General features: G+C 44.7%; 2 protein-coding genes across 2 annotated transcripts in view; one reads left to right on the forward strand and one right to left on the reverse strand.

The window, feature by feature from the left end:
- Positions 1 to 16,639, reverse strand: part of LOC140208253 (NACHT, LRR and PYD domains-containing protein 3-like) — a 228,195-nt gene that overhangs the window by 34,318 nt on the left and 177,238 nt on the right.
- LOC140208289 (uncharacterized) lies at positions 51 to 7,683 on the forward strand. Its single transcript, XM_072276874.1, has 2 exons — positions 51 to 253; positions 4,651 to 7,683. The coding sequence occupies exon 2, from the start codon at positions 4,974 to 4,976 to the stop codon at positions 6,108 to 6,110; it is 1,137 nt and encodes a 378-aa protein (XP_072132975.1). The 5' UTR covers positions 51 to 253; positions 4,651 to 4,973; the 3' UTR covers positions 6,111 to 7,683.

Here is a 16,639-nt window from a genome sequence, read left to right on the forward strand (position 1 = left end):
CAAGAGAAAATCTGCAGAGAGGGCACAGTTTTAAGGTGCTTGGAAGCAGGTACGAAGGAGATCTCAGGATGTTGTGTTCTTTATACGTACCGTGGGTTACTAATCACAAACCATATTCTGCAGAATTGAACTTTTATTCAACAGCAAAAAAAAAACATGTTTTACACTGCCATGCTTCTCGATCATTCTTCATTTCTGTGCAAGCTAGGAACTCTGTCCAGTCACGTCCTGACACGTGATATCACCACAAGAGGTAAGTTTTTTACACAGAGTGGTGAGTGCGTGGAATGGGCTGCCGGCCACTGTGATGAAGCCGGATACAATAGGGTCTTAAGAGGCTCCTGGATAGGTACATGGTGCATAGAAAAATAGAGGGCTATGGGGAACTCTAGGGAATTTCTAAAGTAAGTAATGTTCGGCACAGCATTATGGGCTGAAGGGCCTGTATTGTATTGTATAAATGGGGAAGTCACTTACCCATGACCTCTGGTTGTCATCCCACCCAACATCAGTTGAAAAAAAACTGCTTGCATTTACCCTACCTATACCTTCCTACTTCTGTATACTTCCAACAAATCCTCAAAGCAATGTATAATTTCCTTGTTTATGCTTGGAGCCTTTTTTAGATGTATAAGATGATGAGGGGCATTAATCGTGTGGATAGCCAGAGGTTTTTTCCAGGGCTGAAATGGCTAACACGAGGGGCATAGTTTTAAGGTGCTTGGAAATATGTACCGAGGGGATGTCAGTGGTAAGTTTTTTTTACACAGAGAGTGGTGGTTGTGTGGAATGCACTGCCAGCAGAGGTGGTTGAGGCAGATACAAGAGGGTCTTTTAACAGCCTCTTAGATAGGTACATGGAACTTAGAAAAATAGAGGTCTATGTGCTAGGGAAATTCTAGGCAGTTTCCAGTGTAAGTTTCATGGTTGGCACAACATTGTGGGCTGAATGGCCTGGAATATGCTGTAGATTTCCATGTTCTATATTGAACAGCGAAATAACTTTGGCTATCTCACAATCATCTGATAACTCCCCTGTCACTAAGGATGATTTAGTTATCTATGCTAGGGCCCTGACAATTTCTGCACTTGCCTCCCGTAGGGTCTGAGGGAGCACCTTGTCATGCCCTGGAGATTTATCCACCCTAATCTGCCTCAGGATAGCAAACACCTCCTCTTCTTTAATCTATACAGGGTCCATGATTTTAATGCTGCTTTTCCACACTCTCATTGACCCTGTGTCCATCTCCAGAGTAAATGAATTGGAAAAAAAATATTTGAGATCTCCCCCATCTGCTTTGGTTCCAGACATGGATTGCCATTCCGGTCTTCCAGAGGACCAACTTTGTGCCTTGCAATCCTTTTGTTTTTCATCTATCTCCAGAATCCCCGAGGATTATCCTTTATCTTTTTGCGAGGGGAATCTCATGCTTTCTTTTAGCCATCCTGATTTATTTCTTCTGTGTTATCTTGCATTTCTTATACTCCATAAGAACCTACCTGCCTATCCCTGTTCTGCAACTCCATTTTGTGCTTCACCAGGGTCTCAATATCTCTTGCAAACCAAGGTTCCCTACAGTTTCTATCTTTACCTTTTATTCTGACAAGCACATACCCGTTTTGTATTTTGAGAACTTTGCTTTGAAGACCTCAAATTACCAAGCACGCCTTTGCAATAAAGAGCCTGCCCCAGTCCACAGTTGCCAGATCCTTGTGTCATAATTCCAGATGTTGATCCAAGCCCTGATCACATCTGCCTTTCCTACGATGCTCCTTGTATTGAAATATACAGGGCTCAGCATATTCACTGCACCATGCTCAACTTTTTCATTCCTGAATTTGTCTGAGATCTGAACAACATCTGTCTCCACAACCCCTCCCCTCTCTGTTCTGTTATTCAGGCTCCCATTGCCCCTGCAGCTTTAGTTTAACCCTCTCCTACCCCCACCTCGCACCATGCAGCTCTATCACCCCTTTGGCTTTCACCTCCCAGACCAATAAAAAGGAGGTACATACCAGGTACAGGCAGATTGGAACAAATGGGTAATTATGAGATACAGGAAATTCAAGTAAACACTTATGAAAGACAGAAGGCATGAGGTTGCCCCAGCAGACAAGGTGAAGGAGAATCCTCATGGATTCTGCAGATATGTTAAGAGTGAAAAGATTGCAAGGGAAAAAATTAATCCTCTGCAAGATCAGAACAGTAATCCATATGAGGAGACAAAATAGATGGGGGAGATCTTTTCTGCATTCGTATTTACTCTGGAGATGGACACAGAGTCTATAGCAGTGAGGCAAAGCAGTATCAACTTCATGGACCCTGTACAGATTACAGAGGTGGAGGTGTTTGCTATCTTAAGGCAAATTAACGTGGATAAATCCCCAGGGCCTGACAAGTTGTTCCCTGGGACCCTGCGGAAGACAAGTGCAGAAATTGTTGGGGCCCAAGCACAGATATTTAAGTCATCCTTAGTGACAGGTGAGGTACTGGAGGATTGGAGGACAGCCGATGTTGTTCTGCTGTTCAAGAAGGGCTCTAAAAATAAACTAAGAAATTGTACATTGGTGAGCCTGACATCAGCAGTGGGAAAGTTATTGGAACGTGTGTGCAGGAACCAGATATTTTCTGTAGGTACTTGGATAGATGTGGATTGATTAAGGATAGGCAGCATGGCTTTGTGCACGGTAGGTAATGTCCAACCAATCTTACAGAATCTCTCGAGGAAGTTATCAGGAAAGTGGATGAAGGCAAGGCAGTGGATGTTGTCCACATGGACTTTAGCAAGGCACTTGACAAAGTCTCATATGGGAGGTTGGTCAAGAAGGTTCAGTCGCTCAGCATTCAAGATGAGATAGTAAATTGGATGAGACACTGTCTTCGGGAGAAACCAGAGTGTGGTAGCAGATGGTTGCCTCTCTGACTGGAGGCCTGTGACTAGTGGTTTGCCACAGGGATCAGTGCTGGATCTGTTGTTGTTTGTCATCTGTATCAGTAATCTGGATGATAGTGTGGTTAACTGGATCAGCAAATTTGTGGATGACACCAAGATTGGTGGTGTAGTGAACAGCGAGGAAGAATATCATGACGTGCAGTGCGATCTGGAGCAGCTGAGAAAATGGTTTGAGAAATGGAAAATGGAATTTAATGCAGACAAGTGTGAGGTGTTGCACTTTGGTAGGACCTATCAAGGTAGGTCTTTCACAGTGACTGGTAGGGCTCTGAGGAGTTTTGCAGAAGAAAGGGATCTGGGAATACAAGTCTTTAATTCACTGATGTTGGGGAAGTACAGAATCAGAGGCCACAATTTGAGAATAAAGGGTAGGCCACTTAGAACAGAGTTGAGGAAAAACTTTTTCACCCAGAGGGTTGTGGGTCAGTGAAATGCTCTGCCTCGAGGCCAATTCTCTGGATGCTTTCAAGAAAGAGTTAGATAGAGCTCTTAATGATAGCGGAGTCAAGGGATATTGGGAGAAGGCAGGAACGGGGTATTGATTGTGGATGATCCCTCACCTATTGTCGATTGTCTATTGAAGGTGGTGTCATAGATGGGATGGAAAGAAAGATTTTGGCCCATTGGCCTTCATGAACCAAAGTACTGACAACAATAGATGGACGTTATGTTGACTTGTAGAAGACATTTGTGAGGCCTACTTTGGAGTATTGTGTACAGTTTTGGTCACCTACCTACAAGAAAGTTGTAAAAGAGGTTGAAAGAGTTCAGAGAAAATTCACAAGGATGTCGCCAGGTCTGGAGGACTTGGGTTGTTAGGAAAGATTGAACAGGTCAGGAATTTTCCTTGGAATATGGAAGACTGAGGGGAGATTTGATTGTGATAGGGAGGCATAGATAGGGTAAAAGCAAGCTGACTTTCTCCACTGAGATGGGGTGGGACTACAACCAGAGACCATGGGTTAAGGGTGAAAGGTAAAACGTTAAGGGGAACATGAGGGGAAACTTCTTCACACAGACGGTCATCCGGGTGTGGAATGAGCAGCCAGCACAAGTGGTGCAAGCAAGCTCAATTTCAACATTTAAGAGGTTTGCTTAGGTACCTGGATGGTAGGGGTATGGGAGTGGGCAGTTTAGATAGTTCAGCACAAACAAAAGGGCCTGTTTCTGTGTTGTCGTTTTCTGTGACTGTGACAAGAACCTGAAATAATACAAAAATTCAATCTAAGTCCTTTTCACAGCTGTGTGGACCAACCATTCATCTCAGCAGGAATTTTTTATATGGCATTAAAACTTAAAACTGTGGCACTTTAAGTTAATAATACATAAAAGAAAATCCTCGCTGCACGTCAAGAAAGACAATTTGTGTGAGAGTGTTTCAGATGTGATGGGGCCAGGCACCCATGCTGCTCAGCAGGACCAGGGAATAATACCAATGGAGAGAGTCAAACTGAGCCAAGTCACAAATTGGAGATGGCAGAAATGCCCCATTCTTATAGAGACAGGAAGAGCATCAGGGAATTGATGGTCACTCCAGATACCAGCACTGTGCCCAGTCAGAAGATGATTTATCTCTCCAACTTGGGTTGAACCTCACTGTAACAGTGTGATACCAGATCAAACCTTGGTAACTCAAGTAATCTCATCTGAAATGTTGTCCTACATCCATTGATGGATTTTGTAAATCTTTTTACAGGTTAAAAATAAGAAGGAATTTGTCTCCAGGAATCTCAAACACGGCACACCAGTTTTGCTGTCTCTGTCTAGATATTTAAGAAGTGGAGCAAGGGATTCAATTGACCATCCTTCCTGGTCAGACAGTGGGGAGGGATTCACTCGGTCATCTCAATTGAAGGTACATCAGCAAGTTCACACTGGGCAAGGTCATTCAACTATTCAGTGTGTGAGAAAGGATTCTGTCGGTCTTCCCACCTGTGGTCACACCAGTCAGTTCACTCTGGGCAGAGGTTGGTTATCTGCTGAATTTGTGGGGAAGGATTTACTCGGTCATCTGAACAAATGGCACACCAGCAAGTTCACACCAGGGAGCGGCCGTTCACCTGTTCAGTCTGTGGGAAAGGATTCACATTGTCATCTCACCTACTGACACACCAGCGAATTCACACTGGGAAGAAGCCATTCACCTGCTCGGAATGTGGGAAGAGATTCACTTGGTCATCCGACCTACAGAGGCACCATCGAGTTCACACTGGGGAGAAGCCGTTCGCTTGCTCAGTCTGTGGGAAGAGATTCACTGAGTCATCCAACCTACTGGTACATCAGCGAGTTCACACTGGAGAGAAGCCATTCACCTGCTCAGTCTGCGGGAAGGGATTCACTCAGTCATCCAACCTACAGAGTCATCAGCGAGTTCACACTGGGGAGAAGCCGTTCACCTGCTCAGTCTGTGGGAAGGGATTCACACTGTCATCCACCCTGCAGAGTCATCAGCGAGTTCACACTGGGGAGAAGCCGTTCACCTGCTCAGACTGCGGGAAGGGATTCACTCGGTCATCCCACCTACACAGTCATCAGCAAGTTCACACTGGGGAAAAGCCGTTCACCTGCTCAGATTGTGGGAAAGGATTCACTCAGTCATCCCAACTACTGGCACACCGGTCAGTTCACACTGGGGAGTGGCCATTCACCTGCTCAGTCTGTGAGAAGAGATTCACTCACTCTTCCACCCTACAGAGACACCAGCGAGTCCACACTGGAGAGAAGCCGTTCACCTGCTCAGAATGTGGGAAGAGATTCACTGAGTCATCTCACCTACAGAGTCATCAGCGAGTTCACACTGGGGAGAAGCCATTCACCTGCTCAGTCTGTGGAAAGAGATTCACTTGGTCATCCGACCTACAGATTCATCAGCGAGTTCACACTGGGGAGAAGCCATTCACCTGCTCAGAATGTGGGAACAGATTCGCTCGATCATCTACCCTACAGAGACACCAGCGAATTCACACTGGGGAGAAGCCGTTCACCTGCTCAGTCTGTGGGAAGGGATTCACTCAGTCATCTAACCTACAGAGTCATCAGCGAGTTCACACTGGGGAGAAGCCATTCACTAGCTCAGAATGTGGGAAAGGATTCACTCAGTCATCCAAACTGCTGGCACACCAGTCAGTTCACAATGGGGAACGGCCATTGTTATGAATCCCTAGATTTCGTTTGCTGTGGACTGTCATTTTGAGAGAGAGAGAGAGAGATTAAGAAGACGAATCAGTCTGACTTACATCTTGTTTACATCGCTCACAGCTTGTTTAGTTTTAACCGAGGACACAGACACTCAGAGTCAGACAGAGATGAAGGAGGAAAAATGGAAGGATCGGAACAAGGGAACCAGTGGCCAAGGGTCACTGTTTCAAACTTTCCTATGCCCACAAGGGTGGGTTAATTATCGATTCAGCATACGTTGAATATGTGGTTGTCACCTCGTTTGATCCATAGGAGTGGATCAGATTTGGGGTATCCTGTGAAGACCACTTATGTGTTAACCCTTGCCTGGGTGTGGTGTGGAAATTCACTTGAAGACGATACCCCTTGTGAAAAGTCACTTTTGGTGATAATTTGTATGTGGATTTGGAACGACGACAGATAAAATCTACAGCGACTGTTCTCTCGTTTTACCACCATGGATGCTGTGGAATTCAACGTTATTGCCTTCTCTCGACATTTACCCTGGATTACAAATATCTCTCTCTCCTCAACTATTCTGTGGTTGAACTGAACTTTCATAGTTTACCATCTCAAGACTCCAAGCCTTGTTTCCCCTGAGCTCAATAGTTTGGGAGTTATATTTACCCACATATATACACATAACACTGTTAACTTTTGTTTCGGACTCATTTCTAAAGCGTTACAGGGACAAAATTGGGGCCTGCATCCGATATAGGAAAAGATTTGGAGGCCTATTGATTAATTACCGATTTCATTGGAGAAATCCCTTTTGATTTATTTGTGTGTGGAAAATCAGCAGCAATGGATGTTGATAGATGTCTGGAAGCGCCAACCTCTGAGGCATTAAAGGACACCAGAAGGATTGAGTTGTTGAGTATTGCTAAAAGATTAAAACTTGCTAAGGTGAAATCAACAATGAGGAGGTCTCAGATGCAGAGGATAATAGCTGAACATTATGTATCTGAGGGTGTGTTTAAAGTGGAGGAGTTGGAGGTGTTTCCTGAAAGTAAACCTAGTGAGCTTGGGCTCCCGTACAAGTTAGCAAAATTAAAGATGGAGGCTGTGGAAAGGCAGAGGCAGGTTGAGGCTGGAGAGGCAGGAAAACAGAGAGAAGAGGCAGAAAAACTGGAAGGAAGCAGAAAGACAGAGGCTGTTTGAACTGGAAAAGATAGAGAGATTGCAGCAAAGGGGTCTAGCGTTAGACTCTGGTGATAAGTTTGAGGCCAGTCGGGAAGTTAAATTGGTGCCTCCATTTGACGAGGCAGAGGTTGATAAATACTTTCAGCATTTTGAGAAGGTTGCTCAGGGTTTAAAATGGCCAAAAGAGGGTTGACCTATTCTCTTACAAAGAGTAATTAAGGGGAATGCTCAGCAAGCCTATTCTGCTTTGACAGTTGATGAAGCAGCTGATTATGACATGGTGAAACAGGCTGTGCTCAAAGCTTACGAGTTGGTCCCAGAAGCATACAGGCAAAAGTTTAGAAATTTGAGGAAATCTGTGAACTGGACTAATATGGAATTTGCTTATGAGAAGTTTGTGTGTTTTGACCGCTGGTGCACTTATAAAAATGTAAATGATGATTTTAACAGCTTGAAAGAGTTGGTTTTAATTGAAAAATTCAAAATGTGCGTCCCTGATGACATAAAGATGTAATTAAATGAAAAGGATGCTGCCACTTTGCAGGAGTCTGCTAGATTAGCAGATAAGTTTGCTTTAACTCAAAAGGTTAAGTTCACCCAGAATAAGAGCTTCCAAAAGAGTAGCAGGGATAACCAGGGTAAACCAGAAATTAAAGCTGGGACTAGTGACGAGACTAAGGATGAAGGGAAGCAGTTGAAGGAGAAATATTCTGGTCTTCCTTGTTACTATTGTAAGAAAGCTGGTCATATGATGGCTAATTGTTCTGTCCTGAAGAAGAAAAAGGAAAAGGAGGCAGTCCCACATGCCTGTGATCAGTATGTTGAAGCACCTATAAACCCACAGGGTTCTGAACTTTCTGCTGAGGCTCAGTTAAGGACTGAGAGGTCTGACTGAATCAAGAAGGGATTCGATCATTTTATGTCAGATGGGTTTGTATTAGTAATGGAAGGGTCAACACCGGTACCAGTGAAAATTCTTCGAGATACTGGGACTTCTCAGTCACTTATATTAGTTCAGTGATGAGACTGACACTGGTGAGGAAAATCTTATTAAAGGCATTGGGGGCAGCATTGTTTCTGTGCCATTGCAGAAGGTAACTTTACAGTCAGGGTTTGTTTCAGGACCTGTTAAGATTGGATTATGCTCCAGTTTACCAGTGGAAGATGTTACTTTGCTGTCAGGGAATGACCTGGCAGATGGTAAAGTTGTTCCTGCAGTGTAGTTGACAACTAAGCCAACCACTGATGACCCACAGATGGATTTTAACATTTATCGCAGTAACTCGAAGTATGGCTAAAAAGTCTGCCAATGCAGACGGTTCTGTGCAGCATGATTCTGATACCCATGATAGCCAAAATCAGGTTGACCAGGATTCAGGTTATGATGACTTGTCAGGGACCTTTCAGCCTTCATTGTTTCAACAGGATTCAGGTAGTAAGTCTGATGGGAAAGATTTATCCCTGTCTAGGAAGAATTTTATAGCAGAACAGAACCGAGACCCTGAGATTGAAGCTTTATAAGAAACATTTCTCTCAGATGATGAGATTAAGAAAATGTCAGTAGGGTACTATCTCAAGGATGGAGTGTTAATGAGGAAGTGGAGGCCACCTGCTATACCTGCGAGTGAGGAATGGGCAATTGTTCACCAAATTGTAGTTCCTAAAGTTCATAGGACTGAAATTTTAACTTTGGCCCACAGTATGCCCTTAGGTGGCCATTATGGAGTGAATAAAACTGTAAACAGGATTATAAAGGAATTTTACTGGCCTAATTTGAGGAAAGATGTTGTGACCTTTTGCAGAACCTGTCACACTTGTCAAGTTGTGGGTAAACCTAATCAGGTCACCCCAGTGACCCCACTCCGGCCTATACCTGCATTCGGAGAACCCTTTTCCAAAGTTATAGTGGATTGTGTTGGCCCATTGCCAAAGACTAAAGCTGTCCATCAGTATTTGCTATTATGTGTACTGCATCCAGATTCTCAGAGGCAATACCTCTCAGAAATATTAAAGCTAAAACTGGCGAAGGCTCTAACAAGTTTTTTACTTTATTTGGTTTGCCTTAAGAAATCCAGTCTGATCAAGGAAGTAATTTTACATCTGGATTATTCCAGCAGCTAGTTTATGAACTGGGAGCGACACAAATTACATCGTCTGTGTACCATCTGGAATCACAAGGGGCTTTAGAAAGATTTAATTCTACTGTCAAAACAATGATTAAGACATACTGTGTTGAAAATGGAAAAGACTGGGATGAAGGAATACATTTGCTTTTGTTCATGCTAAAGGCTGATTTATACTTGTGCGTTCGGGATATGCCATATCCTACACCGTAGGCCCGATTTAATTTTTGTGTAGCCCTACGCCGTAGCGAGCATGCGTAGTTGTGTCTGCATCGCTATACACTTCACCACCAAAACGCAAGTTGACGGTGGGGTTTCTCTGACACTGTTGAGCTTCTTCGTGAGAGACATGGACGAGGAAATGCATTTCAAATATTTTCCCATGTCGGCAGGTAGATTTGACGATTTGGTTTATTGTCTCCAACCATTTATTTCGCATCAGTGTACAGACATAGCGGAGAAAAGCAACCAGAAATGTGTAGGAGGAAATGCGATGCTACCAAGCGGACCAATCACAGTTGTTGCGGTCTGCATCGCTGCGACGCGTGAGTTACTTTTTAGAGGAGGTGCACGTCACCCAACGGCGTAGGGTACAGCGAGGGTACGGCGTAGGGTACGTGGTGCCTACACCGTGGGTACGGCGTAGGGTACGTGATGCCTATGGCGTACACTTTACGCACAAGTATAAATCAGGCTTAAGAGAGTTGGTACAGGAGTCACTGGGCTTTAGTCCATTTGAACTTGTATTTGGTCATAGAGTGAGGGGACCTTTGACCTTTTTAAAGGAACAGTGGATTGATGGGGATGTACATGTTAACTTGTTAGACTATGTTTTGAAGTTCAAAAATAAACTATACCAAGCCTGTCATCTGGCAAGACAAAACTTGAAGATTTCTCAAAACAAAATGAAGTGTTGGTTTGATAAGCGGACCAAAACAAAAGAAAATACAAGGTGAGGGATAATGTGCTTGCCTTATCTCCAATGTTGACGAATCCACTTCAGGCGAAATTCAATGGACTGTATGAAATAGTCTCTCAAATTAATGATGTGAATTATGTTATTAAAACACACGACTGACGTAAACTAACACAGGTGGTACACATCAATATGACAAAGCCTTATTCTGGCAAGCAGGCACCATCGGTGAGTGTTGTCAAACATATAAATCTGACAGCCCTGAGAATGAAACAATTGACTCATCTGAGACTTTTCACAAGCCAAACATGGTCCCAGTTAGGCTAACGAACTCGGTTGTTCTCGAAAACATTGACAACAAGTTGGCTCATCTGCAGCCAAAGCAACAACAACAGCTGAAGGAATTAATTCTGAATTTTAAAGATTTATTTCCCAATGTTCCCAAGCAAACCACGGTCAAAGTACATGACGTAGATATTGGTCAAGCCAAACCGATTAAACAACACCCATATCACATGAACGTAGAAAAGTGTAAAGTGGCTGAGCGAGAAATTGAATATATGCTGGAAAATAGTATTATTAGGTCTTCAACATCAGATTGGAGCTCACCCTGCGTTATTGTGCTCAAACCTGATGATAGTGTTAGATTTTGCACTGATTATAGGAAGGTAAATGCAGTAACAAAAACAGATGCCTATCCTATCCCTAGGGTGGATGATTGCATCGATAAGGTTGGAAAAGGTAATTTCTTACAAAGATTGATCTGTTGGAAGGGTATTGGTGTGTTCCATTGACGGACTGAGGTAGAGAAATTTCTGCATTTGTGACACCTTCTGGGTTGTATGAATACAATGTTTTGCTGTTTGGAATGAAATATGCTCCAGGAACATTCCAGAGAATGATTGATTCTGTAATTCAAGGGTTAGGACACACAGATGCCTATATTGATGACTTAGTCACAGGGAGTGACACTTGGGAAGAGCATATCTCTGTAGTAGAAAAGCTGTTTGACAGGCTTTCCAGGGCCAACCTTACAGTTGACTTAGCTAAGAGTGAATTTGGCCATGCCTCTGTGATCTATCTTGGCTGTGTTGTAGGTCAAGGCAAGTTGGCTCCTGTGCAGGCAAAATCCAGGCCATTTCTGAAGTTCCTATTCCGACTGTGTGACGAAGGCCCGTCACTGATTACAGATGTCTCATGGCACACTCGGTAAAACACTCAAAGGGTCATCCACACACATTATTCCCCTCTGTTATTGTGGTGAGTGCACGCGTCACAATAAATCAACAGTCACAATTTTACACTCATCCCCAGCAGTAACAGGTATGAAAAAAAGAAACACACTATGTCACAGTTTTATTATCTCAGGTGAATTTATTCATATTCATCTTTCCAGTAAGTGTTTTGCCGAAGTGTCATGATAATCTGACGTCTCTCTCCTCCACAGTCAGTGGGTCTGAAACAGAGCTGCTGCATAGAGCTGTCTTATATAGAGGCAGCAGCAACCTGCACAGGTGTGCCGATGGTGGAGGATACCATCTTTACCTGGGACAAGGGTTATGTTACCTAATTACTCATCTTGTGGTAAAGTTTTGGGGTTTATACAAGTTACTTAACCGGGAAATGGTGAATCCTGTGATGAAGTCTATGTGTTTATTGTGAGAACTGGTGGTAGAGTTTCAGATTGTGTGAAATGGAAGATAATTGAGTTAATTAGCTTCAGGTTGGTCTAGGGGGATTGGCTTAGCTGTTGTAAGCCTCAGGTTACCAAGGCTTTGGGTTGTTTTTTTGTCTCGTCTGAGGGTGGCTGTTAACCGGACAGGTGACAATTGCAAGCTGTGTATACATATATAGTTTTTTTTTAATTTCTTGTTTTGATGTGGACATCCAAGTTTTGTTTTTCCACTATTTTTGTAAATAAAAGCACCACAATCTATTTTTGCCACTCAAGCCATCTTGTTATTTTTCTTAGACAGTTGACCCACAGTTTTTGTGACAGACTGGTAAGAAGGCTCTTGGAAGGTTTCTGGGAATGGTTGGATATTATCGTAAGTTGTGTAAGAACTTTGCTGATACCGCTCTTCCTCTGACTAATCTCCTGAAGAAGGGTGAAAAGTTTGTTTGGACCGAGCCTTGTCAGGAAGCATTTGATCGATTGAAAGTTATTATTTGGGATTAGGCCAATCAATGTAGTGTCGTCAGCAAATTTAATTAACAGATTGGTGCTGTGGGTGGCGACACAAGTCATGGGTGCACAGAGAGTAAAGGAGGGGGCCAAGGAGACAACCCTGTGGGGCATGTGTGCTGAAAGTCAGAGAGACAGAGGTGAGGGAGCCCACTCTTACCACCTGCTGGAGATCTGACAGGAAGTCCAGGATCCAGCTACACAAGTCAGGGTGAAGGCCGAGGTCTCTGAGCTTCTTGTCGATACTTCACGCCTTCGTATGGCTAAAGCTCTGTCCATGACTGCAAGGAACTGCAGAGAACTTCGGTCTCATCTGGAAACATCATAGAAACAAGCCTCCCCTCTATGGACTCTTCCTACACTTTCCCTGCCTTGGGAAAGCAGGCCGTGTACTCAAAGATGCCCACAACTTTGGACATTATTGCTGCAAACCCAATACCCCATCAGGGAAGAGATACAAAAGCCTTAAAGAGCATACCACCAGGCTCATGGACAGCTTCCTGTCTGTGGTTGTAAACCAAATTAATGGTCTCCAGTCCAATAAAATGGACTGGACCTCACAATGTAACTCAACGTGACCCTGCCCCAAATGTCTATCTGCACTGCACTTTCTCTGCAGCAATAATGCTTTGTTACAGTTATTGTTTTGTCATATATTAGCTCAAAGTACTGTTGTAATGTATTGATCTGTGTGGAGGTAGGTCAGGCAAGATTTTCACTGTAGCTCAGTACGTGATGAGAATAAACAAATTCCCCATTTTAATTTTGTGGAAATATTAGACAGACTGAGCTTCTGCTTTGGAACCACAGAGGGAAACTTAACACAACTGAGGAACACAAATAAATAGAAAAGGCTTCAATCTCGCATTACCATCTGCAGTAACTGGGATCAGGTGACCGGTGATGGGTCTCCCAGACCAATTATCAGAATCAGGTTTAATAGCACTGGCAGATGTCATGTAATTTGTTGTCTCTGCGGCAGCAATAGAACCTAATTCATAACAATAGATTTTAACCATTGTGATTTAAAATAAGAATATACATATTAAATAGTTAAATTATATAAGTAGTACAACATAAAAATTTTAAAAATGTAATACTGTAAACTACTTTTATTGTGTGGAACTATTTGACTGACTGGGTTGTTGCTTTGTAAATTCTGGTGTTAAGCTGAACTAAACTACACGTTTATGAGATACTCAGATAAATAGAAAAGGCTAACTCTCACATAAATGGGTCAGACATTCGGAAACATTGGCTGCACTTCAGCAGGTAAAAACACTGGAATGAGGCCTAGTCCCAGGCCTCAGCCCAGTTGTTATTGGTCTGAGGCCTGAGACAAGGTGAGAGTAAGCATTCGGCACGGACTAGAAGGGCCAAGATGGGCTGTTTCCATGCTGTAATTGTTATGTGGTTATATGGAAACATACTGAAATTATTGCAGAAAAAATCATTGTCCACCCACAACGACAGGACGTGACAGATCCGGATCTCACTGACTTGTCTGAATGGGCGAAAGATGAAGCTACACGTACATGTAGAGCAGTGACCGGTAGATGCTGCAGGTCTGTGGAAAAACGTGAACAGGACATGGGATCAGGTGACGGGTGGAAGGTCTCCCATCTGAACCGGTGACTCTGCTCCTCGCCCCTCACACACTGTCTGACCCACATCATTCCATATTTACACCAGATACGTATTTACTTTTTCCCTCCAAATCATCCCTGTCCCTTTCCCTCCACCCCCAGGTCACAGAGTCACAGGCTCGATTCCCATCCCGGTCCAACACACAATTCAGACCCAAACCGGAAATGTGCAGGTTTCATTTAAATCCCTCCATGTTTATAAACACTCATTTCTATTCACATTCCTCCAACTTCACTGGACAGGAACACTGAAACATCAAGTGAGAAACAGCTGGAGTTGGCCAATCAGCCCCTCTAACCATCAACAAGATGAAGGCTGCTCTCCCATCTCAGCCACATGTTTCTGCCCGATCCTCATTTCCTCGATCCCTCTGGTCTCCACACATCTGCCGGCCTCTGTTTTATGTGAGGATGATCACTGAGTCTTCACCGGCCTCTGTGGTGGGGATTTACAGACATTCACCACCCTCGGAGTGGAGACATTTCCCCTCATCTCAGTCCCGGACAGTCCACCCCCTTTTTCAGAGACTGGGATCCCTGGTTCAGCCTGTAATGATGTTGTGCATTTCAATGTGATCAACTCTCAGTCCTCGATTCTCTAATTGAAAGGGTTATCACATTTGATCTTTCTTCATATGATGACCCCACCATTCCAGGCATCAGTCTGGTGAATCTTCATTGCACTCTCCATAACAAATACTCTCTAACCTCTTTGTTAATCCTCTATGGAATTAATTTCCATCTTCTGCAGCCCCGTGTTGCCCCAACCACTCACCTCCCACCCCCGTCACTATTTCCACCTTCCCACCTCCCCCTCACCTGGATCCACCTCTCACTCCCCAGCTCTTGCCCCATCCCCACCCCTCACCTCTTTTCTCGGACTATTTCCCGTCCACTCTCAGTCCAGAGGGAGGGTCTCGGCCCGAAATGTTGACGGTCCATTTCCCTCCACAGATGCTGCCCGACCCACTGAGTTCCTCCGGCAGTTTGTTCTTTGGTCTGTGTGACCCGTGTTAGTGTGGGGAGCGGGATTTTACACCATATTCCCGGTACAGTCTCAACAAAACACAAATAATTGTCACTTTGCCCGGACCATTGGCCCCGCTCGCAGGGCAACAGTCTGCCGGTGTTTGCCCCCCAATGTGGTGAATCGCCACCACCGTGGGCTCAGACATTTCCACAGATGAGCCCCTCCTGTCCCCACCGGGACAAACATCCTGTCCGCCCCCTCTCTCACCGTCTTCATCCTCTCCCTCCCCGGGGAACCGGCATCAAACCGACGGGCCGAGCGGTCTCCTCCTACCTCTCAGCGACACATCAGACTCCGGCCGCAGGAGACGCTTCACAAACGCCCCAACTTCCCTCGGAGGGAAATGGAAATAAATCAGAAAGCGGACATTTACTTTGACGGTTGTCCCGCCGTGACGGAAAGTTCGGGAGACGGAGTCAGCGGGGGTAACGCCCTCTCGGCTGGTCCACCTCCGCTATTGGCTGGAAGTAGTGATTGACATCGCTTCGTACCAATGGGAATAGCACAGCGCGTGACTCCTCTGTTGACAGCGGTGGGGGAGGGGATGGTCACGTGATTAGTAGCCCGGCCGTTAAACCGACCAAGCTCGAGCTCACCAGCGCGCGGGGCACAAAAGGCCCCGGATGATCGGTTGAGGTGAGAAGGGATCTCCGGGTTGGGGGTCTCACCGGGCGGCGTTTTCAACACCGACTTCGGGTAGTTGCTGTGACTCCGGACTCCGTGACCCGCAATCCCGGGACAGTCCTGCTCTCTTCCCTCTCTCTCAGCCCCACCATCCGTACACGGGCCCCGGGGAGCTTCCGGCTGATGAGGGAATGGGAACCGATGGGTCTCTCAGACAGAGCTGAGCTCCAGCTGTCTAAATGCAAGGATCGGGAACTCGGAGAAAGGGAACAAAATCTTTTACATCAGCTGTTGTGAAAATCACCTTTGTTCTGCCTCCAGTCACAAACAAGAGAAAATCTGCAGATGCTGGAAATCCGAGCAACACACACAAATTGCTGGAGGAACTCAGCATTAGTACTCTTTTCCATAGATGCTGCCTGGCCTGCTGAGTTCCCCCAGCATTTTGTGTCTGTTGCTTGTTCTACCCCCTCTTGTTCTGGACTTTCTACCCGTGAGAACATGTTTTGTCCCACTCTCTCTGGGTACATAATGATATCAAACACCTTGTCCTGGGCAACAAGTAGCTTTCACATCACAAATGTGGCAGACTCCAATGAGACAGACTACTGCCCTTCCCTTCATATTCATTGGCATTGCCATCACTGAGTTCACCACCGTCAGTCACCTGGGGGAGGGTTCAGGGGAAATATTTATGTACAATACAGAAACTGGTGTTACCTGTGTGTATTGTGGTGATGCAAAAGTTGCTGGAGAATTTGAAAGTGGGAAGAAATGGAGTGATATTTGGAAATCTGACTTTTTCAAGCATCATTTAGCAAGAGAATCACAATGTGCAAAA

Source organism: Mobula birostris, chromosome 13, assembly GCF_030028105.1.
Source record: "Mobula birostris isolate sMobBir1 chromosome 13, sMobBir1.hap1, whole genome shotgun sequence".
Lineage (NCBI taxonomy): Eukaryota > Metazoa > Chordata > Chondrichthyes > Myliobatiformes > Myliobatidae > Mobula > Mobula birostris.

Coding starts and splice junctions, on each gene's coding strand:
- LOC140208289 (XM_072276874.1), top strand. CDS start 4,974: ATGGCACACCAGCAAGTTCACACCAGGGAGCGGCCGTTCACCTGTTCA.